The following is a 14,197-nucleotide window of genomic DNA, read 5'->3' on the forward strand; positions in this document are numbered from 1 at the left end:
CGAAAACCAAAATAGCAACTGTACAATGATCCCAACAAGGGAACTAGGAGTAATAGGTGAGATTATTTTTTTGTCTCATTTTTCAAATGTTTCTCAACCTACAATAGCAAGGAATTTAGGGATTTAATCATCTACGGTCCATAATATCATCAAAAGGTTCAGAGAACCTGAAGAAATCACTGCATATAAGCCACATGGCCGAAAACCAACATTGAATGCCTGTGACCTTTTGATCCCTCAGGCGGCACTGCAACAAAAACCGACATCAATGAGTTAAGGATATCACCACATGGGCTCAGGAAACCTTCAGAAAACCAATGACAGTAAATACAGTTTGACGCTACATCCCAAATTGCAACTTGAAACTCTACTATGCAAAGCAAAAGCCATTTATCAACAACACCCAGAAACGCCGCCGGCTTCTCTGGGCCCGAGCTCATCTAAAATGTACTGATGAAAAGTGGAAAAGTGTTCCGTGGTCCGACGAGTCCACATTTCAAATTGTTTTTTGCAATTCTGGACGTCGTGTCCTCTGGGCCAAAGAGGAAAAGAACCATCCGGACTGTTATGGACGCAAAGTTCAAAAGCCAGCATCTGTGATGGTATGGGGCTGTGTTAGTGCCAATGGCATGGGTAACTTACACATCTGTGAAGGCACCATTAATGCTGAAAGGTACATACAGGTTTTGGACAAACATATGCTGCCATCCAAACGTCTTTTTCATGGACACCCATGCTTACTTCAACAAGACAATGCCAAACCACATTCTGCACGTGCTACAACAGCATGGCTTCATAGTAAAAGAGTGCGGGTACTAGACTGGCCTGCCTGCAGTCCAGACCTGTCTTCCATTGAAAATGTGTGGCGCATTATGAAGCGTAAAATACGACAACAGAGAGCCCGGACCATTGAACAGCTGAAGCTGTACATCAAGCAAGAATTCCACCTACAAAGCTTCAACAATTAGTGTCCTCAATTCCCAAAAGTTTATTGAATGTTGTTAAAAGAAAAGGTGATGTAACACAGTGGTAAACATGACCCTGTCCCAGCTTTTTTGGAATGTGTTGCAGCCATAAAATTCTAAATTAATGATTATTTGCTAAAAACAATAAAGTTTATCAGTTTGAACATTAAATATCTTGTCTTTGTGGTGTATTCAATTAAATATAGGTCGAACATGATTTGCAAATCATTGTATTCTGTTTTTATTTATGTTTAACACAACATTCCAACTTTATTGTAATTGGGGTTGTACGTTAATCTATGAAAGTTTAACTTTTTTAATGGAATTATGGAAGTAAACTTTTCCATGATATTCTATTTTTTTGGAAAGGGTCTGTATATACCTGTTTTGAATTTGAAATATAGTTTTCCAATCACGAGGGGTTCTGTGAATGCACGTATGAAACCTGCGGGGTTCAGTACCTCCAACAAGGTTAAGAGCCACTGCTTTAAGGGGATGAACTATCGATCAGCAATGACAGTAGCAAGAAAGCTATGCTGACTAATAATTGAAATAGGACAAATCTGAACAGCAGAGAAGATGATTTGAAACAATGACCACCTAAATTATCAAACATAGGATCGCTATGTAATAATAAGATAATAATACAGTGCTTTTCTAGATACACGGATGCTTTTCAGAAATCAATGAGAAGAGAAAATGTATATGTAAATTTGAATGGTGAGCTGGCATTATGCTGATGGTGACAAATTATGTTGGCTGCATTATGTAGGTGTCACATGCACCTAAGAATCACGATGCATATCCATCTCTTTGTAAAAGTGTCTAATCTGAAGAAACTTCCCCTATAAGGAAGACAACAAGAGAATTTGTGAGAATGTGGATTTGGTTCGGATCAAAAGATGGCGTGTGTGTGCTTGTCTTTGACTGCATGTGTGCATTAAAGTCTAAAGTAATAAAAGTCAAACCAGCACAGGGTAGTCAAGTGCCTCTTCTTTGCAGCCAGCTACCAGAGGCTCCCCTTTCCTTTAGAGAGCAGGAGTAAACAAGCTGACAGAGACTAACACACGCACACTCACCTGAGATCGAGATTAGCCTCCTTCCATAGCAAATCCATTAACCTCAAAATCTGCAGTGTCAACATATCTTGTCTTAGATCTGGGGGGGAGAAATAGCCAAATGAGAAAATAACTGACTTAAAAACCCTGCCCCCTCTCCTGACTTCTCCTACCATCCCCATTCTTGAAGATGATTCCCAAGGTGTCTCCAGCCAGCAACTTGTTGTTGTAAACAATCCAGAGTGGCTTCATCTTGGAGTCCATGTAGCGACACTTTTCCACACTGACAAATAAGGATTGAGCATGTTCAAAAAGTTGACAACTTGACACTTTGGCCGACATTGCTAGAGTGTTCTCTCACTTCATGCCTGACAGCAGGATGTTGGGATTTAGAGGAGAGTGGAGGTCAGACAGAGTCTCTGAGTAGCCACTCTGCCTTAGGCAAGTCATCATGGCCTCCTTGGTCAACATTGCCTCCTTTGTCTTACCCCGAGCATTCTTCATGGTTCCCAGCTTTATTAGCTCATTCACTGATTTTAGCTTACTCAGGGCTTCCACCTAGTTGGAAAATATTCAAAAATGGTTTTGTTGTTTTACATTTACATTGTTTCCAATCATCGGATGAGTCATAATTTAAACAGTAAATCATTGATTCCCACTGTTGAGTCTCTACTATTGAAACAAAAAACACTGATGGCATGCATGTTCTCAAACACACAGTCAGCTATATAATGACAACCTAGTATGTGTACTCTTCAAAACAGGAAGTGGCTAATGCATGACAGGGTTTAAGAGGAAGTAGGAGGACTTCTAAGGGACCCACTGTCAGAGCAGTACGCAGGGCAAAGGTTAAAGGGCAGGAGGGTGACACTATTGTCAGTGTGGCAGGCTATAAATACCACAAATCTAATGCGACAGAGTTGACTATATTTGGATTATTCTGGTCCACATCATGTCTAGTAGGTTAATTACATTATTCGAAATAAATCCCATCTGAAGCTAGATGTGTTTAAAGACAACTAAGAATTACGTGTATACCTGTTTCTTTAGAACCTCAATATGAGGGATACTGCCTCGACAGTAGGCTTCAAGCATGAGGGCAAACTGAACTGAAACAGCAGGCATGTGGATTTCTGACCTGGAGGTGGCAGCAGAGACAAAGTATGATCAACAAGTGAAAACGTGTGTCAACACCCACCTTGCAATTCCACTTTGTAAGAAATAAAATAAAAACAACCAACAACAACAACAAAAAACTCTCTCTTTAGAATGTAAACAAACAAACTTACCGTAAGTGCCAGAAGAGGAAGTGCCCAATCTTGCGGTTCCCCTGGGCTCGCTCCAGCAGGAAGTGGGTAAGGGCACAGTCATAATAGGGCTCATAGCGCAACACCTGCACCAACTGTAGCAAGTACTGTGACAGCTCCTCATTACTTAAGAAGAACAAGTGGGAAGGAAGAGTCAATATTAGGTCAGATTCCTACACTAACAACGACTGACAATTTGAGAAAAAAACGAAAGGCAGGTAACATGATTGAAGTGAAAGGTATTGGAAATATTGATAGAAGTAAGGCAAGAGGGACAGAGGATGATAAAAGTACAACATTTTAGAATTGGGACAGTATTTATGCTTACCTCATATCATACAAACAGCGTACAGCGTACTCTCGGACATATTGATCTGGGTAGTTAAAATCCAGAAGCTCCAGCGCATCTCTAGGACACAGTTTGGGCCAAATCTGAAGCAGTGCTTGCAGCTGAGAAGCACACATACACACAAACACATTAAATAATAACTATATGGAACATTTAAACAGTTCCTGATAATCTGAGGGCATGTAATGTTGCAACTTTCAATGACCATGTGAAAACTACATACTTTACTATTCTTCTGATTCACTTATCATAGTCACATTCTAGATACAGTACTTTATTTATTAATGCCACACTGGTGATCTTCTGTAGCAAACACTCCACTCCATAACACACCCATTTTTGTAGTTAAGCACATGGGATGATGTTTTTCTCTCTTTTTTTTGCAAACCTGGGCCATGTCCTCATGTTTGCTCCACTTGACGGAGAGCAGCAGCTTGGGCAGTGACTGAGGGAAATTTTCTCGGCAGTCGTAGCGCAGTGTCCAGATCAAGTCCTTCTCATTCTCACACAGCTGAGAGAGAGGATCCCGCCCCATGATCTCCTTCAGCTCAATGTAGAACTTCTTAACTCCACGACCCTGAAGAAAATGATGTAACGTAAAAAATTGTAAAGAGATGAGGATAGTTAAAAGAAATGAGGTAGAATGATTGTAGTTACTATAAATGACAACTTGGTGGCAGACGTGTCTTAACATGCCCTATTTTTTTGTCGTTTCCATGGATTTAATCCATCAAAAATAAACACGTCGAGGTAAAAAAATAAAATAAAATAAATAAATAAATACAAATATTTTTCATTTGACAATCTTCTTTTCCTTTCGGGTTTTCCCGTTACGGGTCGCCACAGCGAGTCATCCTTTTCCATGTAAGCTTATCTCCTGCATCCTCCTCTCGAACGCCAACTGCCCTCATGTCTTCCCTCACGACATCCGTCAACCTTCTCTTTGGTCTTCCTCTAACTATTGCCTAGCAGCTCCATCCTCATCATCCTTCTACCAATGTACTGACTCTCTCTCCTCTGGGCGTGACCAAACCATCGAAGTCTGCTCTCTCTAACTTTGTCTCCAAAACATCAAACCTTGGCTGTCCCGCTGATGAGCTCATTTCTAATTTTATCCAACCTGGTCACTCCGAGAGTGAACCTCAACATCTTCATTTCCGCCACCTACAGCTCTGCTTCCTGTTGTCTCTAATCCGTACATCATGGCTGGCCTCACCACTGTTTTAGAAACTTTGCCCTTCATCCTAGCAGAGACTCTTCTGTCACATAACACACCTGACACCTTCCTCCACCCGTTCCAACCTGCTTGGACCCGTTTCTTCACTTCCTTACCACACTCACCATTGCTCTGGACTGTTGACCCCAAGTATTTGAAGTCCTCCACCCTTGCTATCTCTTCTCCCTGTAGCCTCACTCTTCCCCCACCACCCCTCTCATTCATGCACATATATTGTCTTACTTTGGCTAATCTTCATTCCTCTGCTTTCCAGTGCATGCCTCCATCTTTCTAACTGTTCCTCCACCTGCTCCCTGCTTTCACTGCAGATCACAATGTCATCTGCAAACATCATGGTCCACGGGGATTCCAGCCTAACCTCATCTGTCAGCCTATCCATCACCACTGCAAACAGGAAGGGGCTCAGAGCTGATCCCTGATGCAGTCCCACCTCCACCTTAAATTCGTCTGTCACACCTACAGCACACCTCACCACTGTTCTGCTGCCCTCATACATGTCTTGTACCGTTCTAACATACTTCTTTGCTACTCCAGACTTCCGCATGCAGTACCACAGTCCCTCTCTGGGTACTCTGTCATAGGCTTTCTCTAGATCTACAAATACACAATGTAGCTCCTTCTGACCTTCTCCGTACTTTTCCATCAACATCCTCAAGGCAAATAATGCATCTGTGGTACTCTTTCTAGGCATGAAACCATACTGTTGCTCGCAAATACTCACTTCTGTCCTGAGTCTCCACTACTCTTTCCTATAACTTCATTGTGTGGCTCATCAACTTTATTCCTCTATAGTTCCCACAGCTCTGCACATCACCCTTGTTCTTAAAAAATGGGCACCAGCACACTATTCCTCCATTCTTCAGGCATCTTCTCACCCACTAGAATTCTATTGAACAAGCTGGTCAAAAACTCCACAGCCACCTCTCCTAGATGCTTCCATACCGCCACAGGAATATCATCAGGACCCACTGCCATTTTTTTAATTTTACAATACAGGTATTATATATGTTTAGTAGACAAACAAATTAACCTATCAACACTTGTAGAGCTATGCAAACCACACACTACACTAAGGCGACATGAGTTGCAGATGGATTTATCAGCGTCACTCAACCAATTGGAGGCACGAAATAAGATGAGACAGCACTTTCAATCTCCCACACCCCTCCCTGCCACATTGGAGCAAAGCCCAATGCAAAACTCACTCTCTACTAGCCTAAATGCCATGTTAGGTCTGACAGACAGTGTGAAGGCTATTGTCAATATTGGAGTCAAGCCCACACCACGCCAAGATCTTCCTCCCATCCCCCCTCGCCTGAAACCACCGTCCACTAAGATGCGAAGGGCACCTCCCCCAGCCATGAAGAACCTTTTCTGCAAATCTGACTGATATCTGCGGGGTCTTTTGCATAATCAGTCAGACCCCTATGGAGATCAGGCATTTTTCATCCCTGTAATTACAAGGGACAGAAAGTTGGTCAAAGAAATATGGCACAAAAAAAGTAGAACTACAAACTTAAAGGATAAAATGTGAATCTATCAAACCATTGTCTCAAGTTATCTCAAGGTCACTGGGTAATAAATCAATGTTGATTAATGACATCATTACAACCTATGATCTGGACTTTTTGTTATTAAATGAAACGGGGTTAACAGAAAGTAGCTATAATACCATTTTATATTAGGCAACACCAGCAAATTAAAATTTTCTGAACAACTGTCAAATAGGGAAAAAAGGCAGTGGTATTGCTCTTATTTTTAAGTCATTATTTCAGTGTAAAGAAATTATACTGGGTGATTTTAGCTCTTTTGAATATCTATTTTTTTAGTTAAAGGTGACCCAAAGGTTATTGTTTTAATAATTTATAGGCTTCCAAGATACAATAGAACATTTATGGAGGACTTTTCAGAACTGCTGTCAGTTATTTGTACTGACGACAACTATTTTGTCATAACGGGAGACTAACATTCATGTTGACAATAACATGGAAAAAGAATCTATAGAACTCTCTGCTATACTAGACACATTTGACCTCTCTCAGCTTATTAAGAGTCCAACCCACACTGAAGGTCACATCTTAGACCTGGTCATCTCAAAGGATGTTGAAATGCTAATCAATTGACATTAAGGATATGGCTGACCATTTTTGTGTATTCTTTCAATTACAGATTCTTCCAAAAGTTCAGACAACCTCTATGTCTATTAAGACAAGGTACATAAATGAGAGTACCGCCACAAACTGTGAATGCTGAGACAGTTGAACTTTTGGATAATTTCACCTGAAAAATCTCAAATGTCATGAATGCTGTCGCTCCTATTAAATCTAAGACAATCTTGAGGTGACCTAGAACACCGTGGAGGAGCACTATGATGGTAAAGACCTCTAAATCAAAGTGTAGGAAAGCAGAACGTAAGTGGAGAAAAACTAAACTCCAAATTGACTATGACCTCTACAGAAAAGGTATTTGTAATTTTAACCAATAGTTTGTCAAGGCTAGACAGCAACACTTCCGAAATCATCAGTAAGAACTTCAACTTCAACAATACTCGCACTCTGTTCGCTGTGGTTGACAAGCTCACAACCCCCCGAATCAGATAGCTCCAGAACTCCTAACAGCAGATAAATGCCATGAATTTGCTTGTTATTTTAGTGAAAAAGTAAAATATCAGCGCAAAATGATAAAATGATACTACATCTGAAGCCACCCAGGAAAAACTCTATTAACATGTCAGAATTTGATACAGTTGACCAAAAAAACTGTCAAGAAAACGGTTCAGCAGCTGAAACCATCAACGAGCTGTCTTGAGTCAATATCATCTGATTTTTTCAAAAGTTATGGCGAAGTCTGTGCTAGCTGATTTGCAGCAAATAATCCATTGCTCACTTCAGTCAGGCGAGTTTCCTGAAGCTCTTAAAGTAGCTGCCATTAAGGCTCTTCTAAAAAATAGAATGCTGGATGCTTCCATGTTAGCAAGCTAGAGACCCATCTCAAATCTCCCTTTCATAGCCATGATTGTTCAGAAATGTTTAATCAACTCAGCAATTTCTTGAACTTAAATTGACTTTTTCCGAACTCATCACAGTACAGAATCTGCTCTTATCAAAGTGCTAAATGATATAACGTTGAATATTGACTCGAGAAATTCTGGTCTTGTTGGACCTCAGTGCGGCTTTTGATATGGTAGATCATAATATACTGCTGAACAGGTTGGAAACGTGGCTAGGACTAAATGGTTCAAATCCTACCTGGAGGAAACGAGTTATTTTGTAACTATTGGAATCGAATGACAATGACCTATGGCAGGGGTGTCCAAACTTTTTGCAAAGAGGGCCAGATTTGGTCAGATGAAAATGTATGGGGGACAACCATTCGGCCTGACATTCCTCGAACCATTACCATTGTAAATTAACATGTAAATATGTAACTATACCACTTTGCTGTCTGCCGCTAGGTCGATATTGCAAATGGGAATCTGTTTTCAATTGCATTACCAGGATAGTTAAAGGTTAAAATAATAATAAATTCAATACAAATGAACCATTTTATGAAAGTTGACTGAAATTTTTTTAGAAACATGTATTTATTGATTTTGTTTTAACAAATCAAGTGCATTTTGACAAAGAATAGTATAGTGACTATACTATTCTGTCATCTGATTTGACTATACTATAGTCAAATCAGATTACACAAATGGAATAAGTTGCCAACAGAAGTGACATCAGCCCCAAATGTGAATGTTTTTAAGTCCAGGTTAAAAACTTCTTTTTTTCCCTCATGGTTTATAGAGCATTTCCAATTTTAAATTATATTTCTTGCACTGTACATTTTAATTGTACTTTTATTTTTTTTTCTTTGTTTTTAAATGCTTTTAATCATGTAAAGGACATTGAGTTATCTTGTGTATGAAATGGGCTATATAAATTGCTTTGCTTTGCTTTACCTCACAAATTGAGCATTGGAAAAGAAACACAGAGCTGTAGTTGGTATGTTATTCATATGTTCACAGGGAGACCTCACATTGACAAGTTGCGTTTGGACATGCCAAACACAGGATTATGTAATGGGCTGTCCATTCCCAGGGGTGGGTGTCAGGTTGAGGGGTAAGTAAGGCAGGAAAAGTAAGCAAGTAATCTGATTGGAGACTAGTTTTCTTTTTCTGTTACACCCTGCCAGAAAGAACAAAGGGTTTCAAAGAGTAGTGTGGGGGCATAGAGGGAGGGATCTTATTTAACAGCATCATTACCTCTGCAACCTGATTTTCATTATTTGGCTTATATATATATATATATATATATATATATATATATATATATATGCAACTACATCCTAATGTACATTCACTTACCATAGATGAACAGTCACTTGCTCTGGCAATTTCTGCAGCTTTTTCCAGGATCTGTAAACAAGTATGAAGAGACATACTCAGCCACCTATCAGACAATAAAACATACTCTGGGTACAAAATTATCAAATCTTATTCATGTGTCCAAAATGTCAAAGCGACATGATTGTAAGGAGAACAACAGTACAATTGCTTACTGTCGTCTGACCTTGTCAAAGGGAGGGAAAATGATGGGGTGCGGTGAGTATTCTAGGAAATTGATGTGCAGAGCTGTGGCATTTTCAGTGTACGGATTGGTCTGAATAGTTCCTATGGGGTTCAGCATCTCTTCAAGTTCATCTGTCCAAAACAAAAGAAAACAATTAAATTACTGAAGTTCACTAGCTTTTCATTGCATTCAAATATAAAGCAAACAAGTCAACGGTTGTCGAGTATAATACCAGGAAATGAAGACCAGCAGTGAAGGATGATATCTCCTATCTTTAGCTGACCTTTGTAGTCAAACACCATTGTGTTAACCCAGGCAATGGGGTAGTGCTACGTCACAAAGACAGAAGTTATGAATCAAGGATATCTATAAAAGTCTGTGTACCTGTTCGCTTCTTACCACTTTTCCTGCCTTGCGAATGGTCTGGTACTTGTTTGGATGGGTGTTTTTGGTGGACTTCTGCTTCTTGACCTTATCCATGACGGCATAAATGGCGAAGCAGAGGCGTGTCATCCGCGGCAGGTCACAGACAGAGATGTCAAACTCTAATGTGCTTTCTTTCCATGTGTGCTCTGAACGTCCACTGCTCTCACTGCTCACAGCTGGTTTGCACAGCAGCTCTGTTCCATGAAAAAGCCCGGCCCTGACTTGAACCTAGGCACCACCACAAAGAAATACTGTTTGATTTAATGACCGATTAGCACCTAAAGGATGGGGCTAGAGATACTAAATATAAATAATCGGTTTCATAGTTGGTTATTATTCAGGTACGGTTAGTGAGTATGAGTAAGTATCAATATGCACAACATCAGGCTGTGTTCTACTTTCAATGTTTCTTTTTCAAGGGAGTGACAATGTAAATTACTGTTATGGATGTATCCATCCATCCATCCATTTTCTGCACCGGTTCCCCTCACTAGGGGCGCGGGTGTGCTGGGTGTACTCTTCGGGCAAGAGTACACCCTGAATTGGTTGCCAGCCAATCGCAGGGCAGTTATAAACAAACAACCACTCGCACTCACATACACACCTATGGGCAATTTACAGTCGTTAATCAACCTACAACGCATGTTTTTGGGATGTGGGAGGAAACCGGAGTACCCGGAGAAAACCCAGGCAGGCACTGGGAGAACATGCAAACTCCACACAGGTGAGGCCGGGATTTGAACCCCGGTTCGCAGAACTGTGAGGCCGATATGCTAACCTGTCGTCCACCGTGCCGCCCATTATGGATTTATTGTGGCCAAAAGAAGAGTGTAAGTGTACCTTAGCGGTCTCCTCTGCGTTCACCTTGCTGCCTTTCAATAGAACTATCTTAAATGGGCTTGGAACGTTCCACACACAAATCTGTGCATGCTGTAGGAGGAGAAACATACAATGAATACAGGAGCAAAATATACTGTCATACATTTATACATAGTACATACAAAATATGCGTTTGTGTGTGGTGGGCTGCATGTTTGGGGGCGCATATTATCAGCTAAATTAATAAATAAGTGATTATTACAGTTCATCCATTTTCTGTACCGCTTATCCTCACTAGGGTCGGGGGCTGCTGGAGCCTATCCCAGCTATCTTCGGGCGGGATGCGGGGTACACCCTGAACCGGTCGGCAGCCAATTGCAGGGCACATAGAAACAAACAACCATTTGCACTCACATTCACACCTACAGGCACTTTAGAGTATTCAATTAACCTACCAGGCACGTATTTGGGATGTGGGAGGAAACCGGAGTAGCCGGAGAAAACCCACATAGGGTGCCTATAGCGAGAACATGCAAACTCCACACAGGTTAGGCCGGGATTTGAACCCCGGTCTTCAGAACTGTGAGGCAGATGTTCTAACCGTTCCGCCTTTATTGAATAAGACAATTTTAAGATTTGGTACAGATTTTAGAAGCATCATGGAAGTTGACACACAAAATTGGCTTTCGTGGCCCACACAAAATTATGTGGTGGGCGAGATCTGGTCCACGGGCCTTGAATTTGACACCTGTGTATCGCATAATACCCCAGAACTGTGAGGCAGGTGTGCTAACCAGTCGCCCACCGTACTGGCTATTTCAGTTAATTAATTTGTCATTATTTCAGAATAATGCAAAGAGTAATGATTTGACTCTGATTTGGAAGTCATTCACTACTGTGAATATGAATAGAAAATGGGGATTTAGAGGGTGAGTCTGAGCCCTTGCACCTACCCACTCAACTCAGCTGAACAGCAATATGACCTTTCCGGGTTTTAACGGACCAAGTCTCAGCCCCCGCCAAGTCATAAAAATACATTATGGAATGTGCACATGCGCAAGACAGAATTGGAACCATTGGCACACAGTCGTACTCACATTATTGGGCACAACATAGACCAAACAGGACTGCAACGAGTATTTGTTTATTCAGCCGTGAGTTCCAGAACTGTGAGTAGTGCATGTGTGTGTATGAGAATGGGCCCACCTTGTGTAACAAAAACACCACACATAAAATAAAAGAGAGACAATTGAAAAGATTGGACTGTTTTCCCACTTTGTTTATTGGTTCACAGTTCACATTTTATTTTTGGTGTTTTTTCGTAGAAGAGCTAAGGCATTCTATCAAACATACGGCCCGCGGGCCAGAACAGGCCCATCAGGGTTCCAATCCGGCCTGTGGGGATGGAGAACACATTCACTGCTATTTTTCAATAAAAGTAACTTTTGTTGCTAATTTTGTCCACTGGAGGGTGCACTGACAACACTTAAATGACATTGATACACTTGTGAAAGCCAAACGATGCCAAGTTTCAGGAGTACACTAACATAAAATGGTGTGCCATGTTCACACTACAATTGTGTGAAAATAAATACCTCCTGTAGAAATGTTGAATATTACAAAATTTCAGTCAAAAGTTTCACTCCAAAAGAGGTTGGTTTGTTGGAATCTTTTTTTTTTCTTTCCATGCACTGCCACAACTTGCATTTTTTATGTAGACCAAATAGAATAGCTTGAAAAAGGGCATCTGGGCATTCTCAACGCAAATTATCTTCCAAACAATAAAAGGACACACATTTTGAAGAAACTAATTTTGATTGCAACGGACATAATGATAATAATGATGACAATAATGAATAACGTTTAAAAACATTACACCAAATATAATAATATTAAAAATGCGGCTGCACGGTGGAGGACTGGTTCGCACATCTGCCTCAGATCTGAGGACCGGGGTTCAAATCCCGGCCTCGCCTGTGTGGAGTTTGCATGTTCTCCCAGTGCCTGCATGGGTTTTCTCTGGGCACTCTGGTTTCCTCCCACATCTCAAAAACATGTGTGGTAGGTTGAGTGAAGACTAAATTGCTCATAGGTGTGAATGTGAGTGCGACTGGTTGTTTGTTTATGTGTGTCCTGCGATTGGCTGGCGACCAGTTCAGGGTGTACCCTGCCTCTCGCTCCAAGATAGCTGGGATAAGCTCCAGGACGCCCGGGACCCTTGTGAAGATAAGTGGTACACGAAATGGATGGATGGATATTAAAAATGAATAAGCATTATACCATTTATCCTATTATGGGTCAAGGAAAAAAGCTGGAGCCTATCCAAGCAGACAAGAGGCGCAGATAATCAATAACAGGACAGACTGGGGCATTAGGAGGTAATAGATCCTGGGGCAGCTGTCTGAAACGCTGCTATGTGAATCACTACACTACTAATGCTGCCACAGCAATGAATATTTTTGAAAAAGTCAAAAGTAAAATAAAACGTCTTATAATTTACTTGTAAACAATGTTTAGGGTTAAATATTAAGTTTCCAATTATTCCAAGGAGTGCAATTTGAAGAGCTATATTAACAATAGGTTTATTGTTTTGACTGTGATTTGTAGTGTGTAGAACAGCACTGCACTGTGTTTCTAATCACCTTATTTAGCTACATGAGAGGGAAGCACATCATTGACTCACCATGGGAACCCTTCTTTTGGGAGGTAGCGGCAAAGGTGGGTTGGAGGACTTCCGACTGACTACTGCTCCAATGGCAGTAATTTCCTTTTCAAACATGGCCTTGACTGTGCTGGTGGAGACCAGGGTAAGGTGCGGAGACTCCTTCGCCTTCATGCAAGTGCGTATATACTACAGACAAGACAGGATATATGCAACTTGTACAAAATACAAATGACCAATGGCAAGGGAATAAGCATAACTAATATGTATTCATTAAAAAAAGAAGAAGCCCTGCTTAATTAGATATAATAAGCAGAACAGCTATTTAGCCAAAAGCTCTTTTTTCATTCTGTGCTCTTAACTACCTTCATTTTTCTCTAAAATGTGTAAACAAACAACAAACTACAACAACATGCACTCACTGACCTTGTATTCACAGAGAGCATGGTCTCCACAGAGGAACTCCATGCAATGGCTGACTCTCAGTACATACTGTCCTGTCCATGCCTCCTCCTTGTGCCCATGAGAGGTCAACCACTTCTTCAAAGCCAGTTCCACCAGCTCAGCAGGGTTGCAGGATGCAGGCACTTTCAGACTGGCAGAATCCTTCAGGAGAAAGCCTTTCATGTTTGCATTTATCACTGCAAGACTCAACGTATACTTCTAAAAATATGAACTTAGCCTTATAAGTGGCTATGTCTTATTCAGCATGAAGTGGTATTTTAGATTCTAAATGTTTTGTGTAAAAAAGTAACTACTGAAGGCATAGCAAACAAACAGTCATATAATACAATGATAGGTCATTGACATACGTGATGAAA

The 14,197-nt window shown here is 40.8% G+C and overlaps 1 protein-coding gene across 7 annotated transcripts in view; it reads right to left on the minus strand.

The window, feature by feature from the left end:
* The window catches only part of pik3cb (phosphatidylinositol-4,5-bisphosphate 3-kinase, catalytic subunit beta), an 80,295-nt gene that overhangs the window by 10,344 nt on the left and 55,754 nt on the right, over positions 1 to 14,197 (minus strand). For all 7 annotated transcript variants that reach the window (XM_061781330.1, XM_061781326.1, XM_061781325.1 and 4 more), the window contains 14 exons: positions 13,803 to 13,982; positions 13,398 to 13,565; positions 10,736 to 10,825; positions 9,869 to 10,123; positions 9,702 to 9,798; positions 9,470 to 9,600; positions 9,265 to 9,315; positions 4,068 to 4,256; positions 3,659 to 3,780; positions 3,313 to 3,456; positions 3,062 to 3,161; positions 2,385 to 2,581; positions 2,197 to 2,306; positions 2,045 to 2,123 (listed from right to left, as the gene is read on the minus strand). In XM_061781330.1, the coding sequence (XP_061637314.1) occupies positions 2,045 to 2,123; positions 2,197 to 2,306; positions 2,385 to 2,581; positions 3,062 to 3,161; positions 3,313 to 3,456; positions 3,659 to 3,780; positions 4,068 to 4,256; positions 9,265 to 9,315; positions 9,470 to 9,600; positions 9,702 to 9,798; positions 9,869 to 10,123; positions 10,736 to 10,825; positions 13,398 to 13,565; positions 13,803 to 13,982 (1,913 nt within the window). The remainder of the gene's footprint in view (positions 1 to 2,044; positions 2,124 to 2,196; positions 2,307 to 2,384; positions 2,582 to 3,061; positions 3,162 to 3,312; positions 3,457 to 3,658; positions 3,781 to 4,067; positions 4,257 to 9,264; positions 9,316 to 9,469; positions 9,601 to 9,701; positions 9,799 to 9,868; positions 10,124 to 10,735; positions 10,826 to 13,397; positions 13,566 to 13,802; positions 13,983 to 14,197) is intronic.

This window comes from Phyllopteryx taeniolatus, chromosome 8, assembly GCF_024500385.1.
Source record: "Phyllopteryx taeniolatus isolate TA_2022b chromosome 8, UOR_Ptae_1.2, whole genome shotgun sequence".
Lineage (NCBI taxonomy): Eukaryota > Metazoa > Chordata > Actinopteri > Syngnathiformes > Syngnathidae > Phyllopteryx > Phyllopteryx taeniolatus.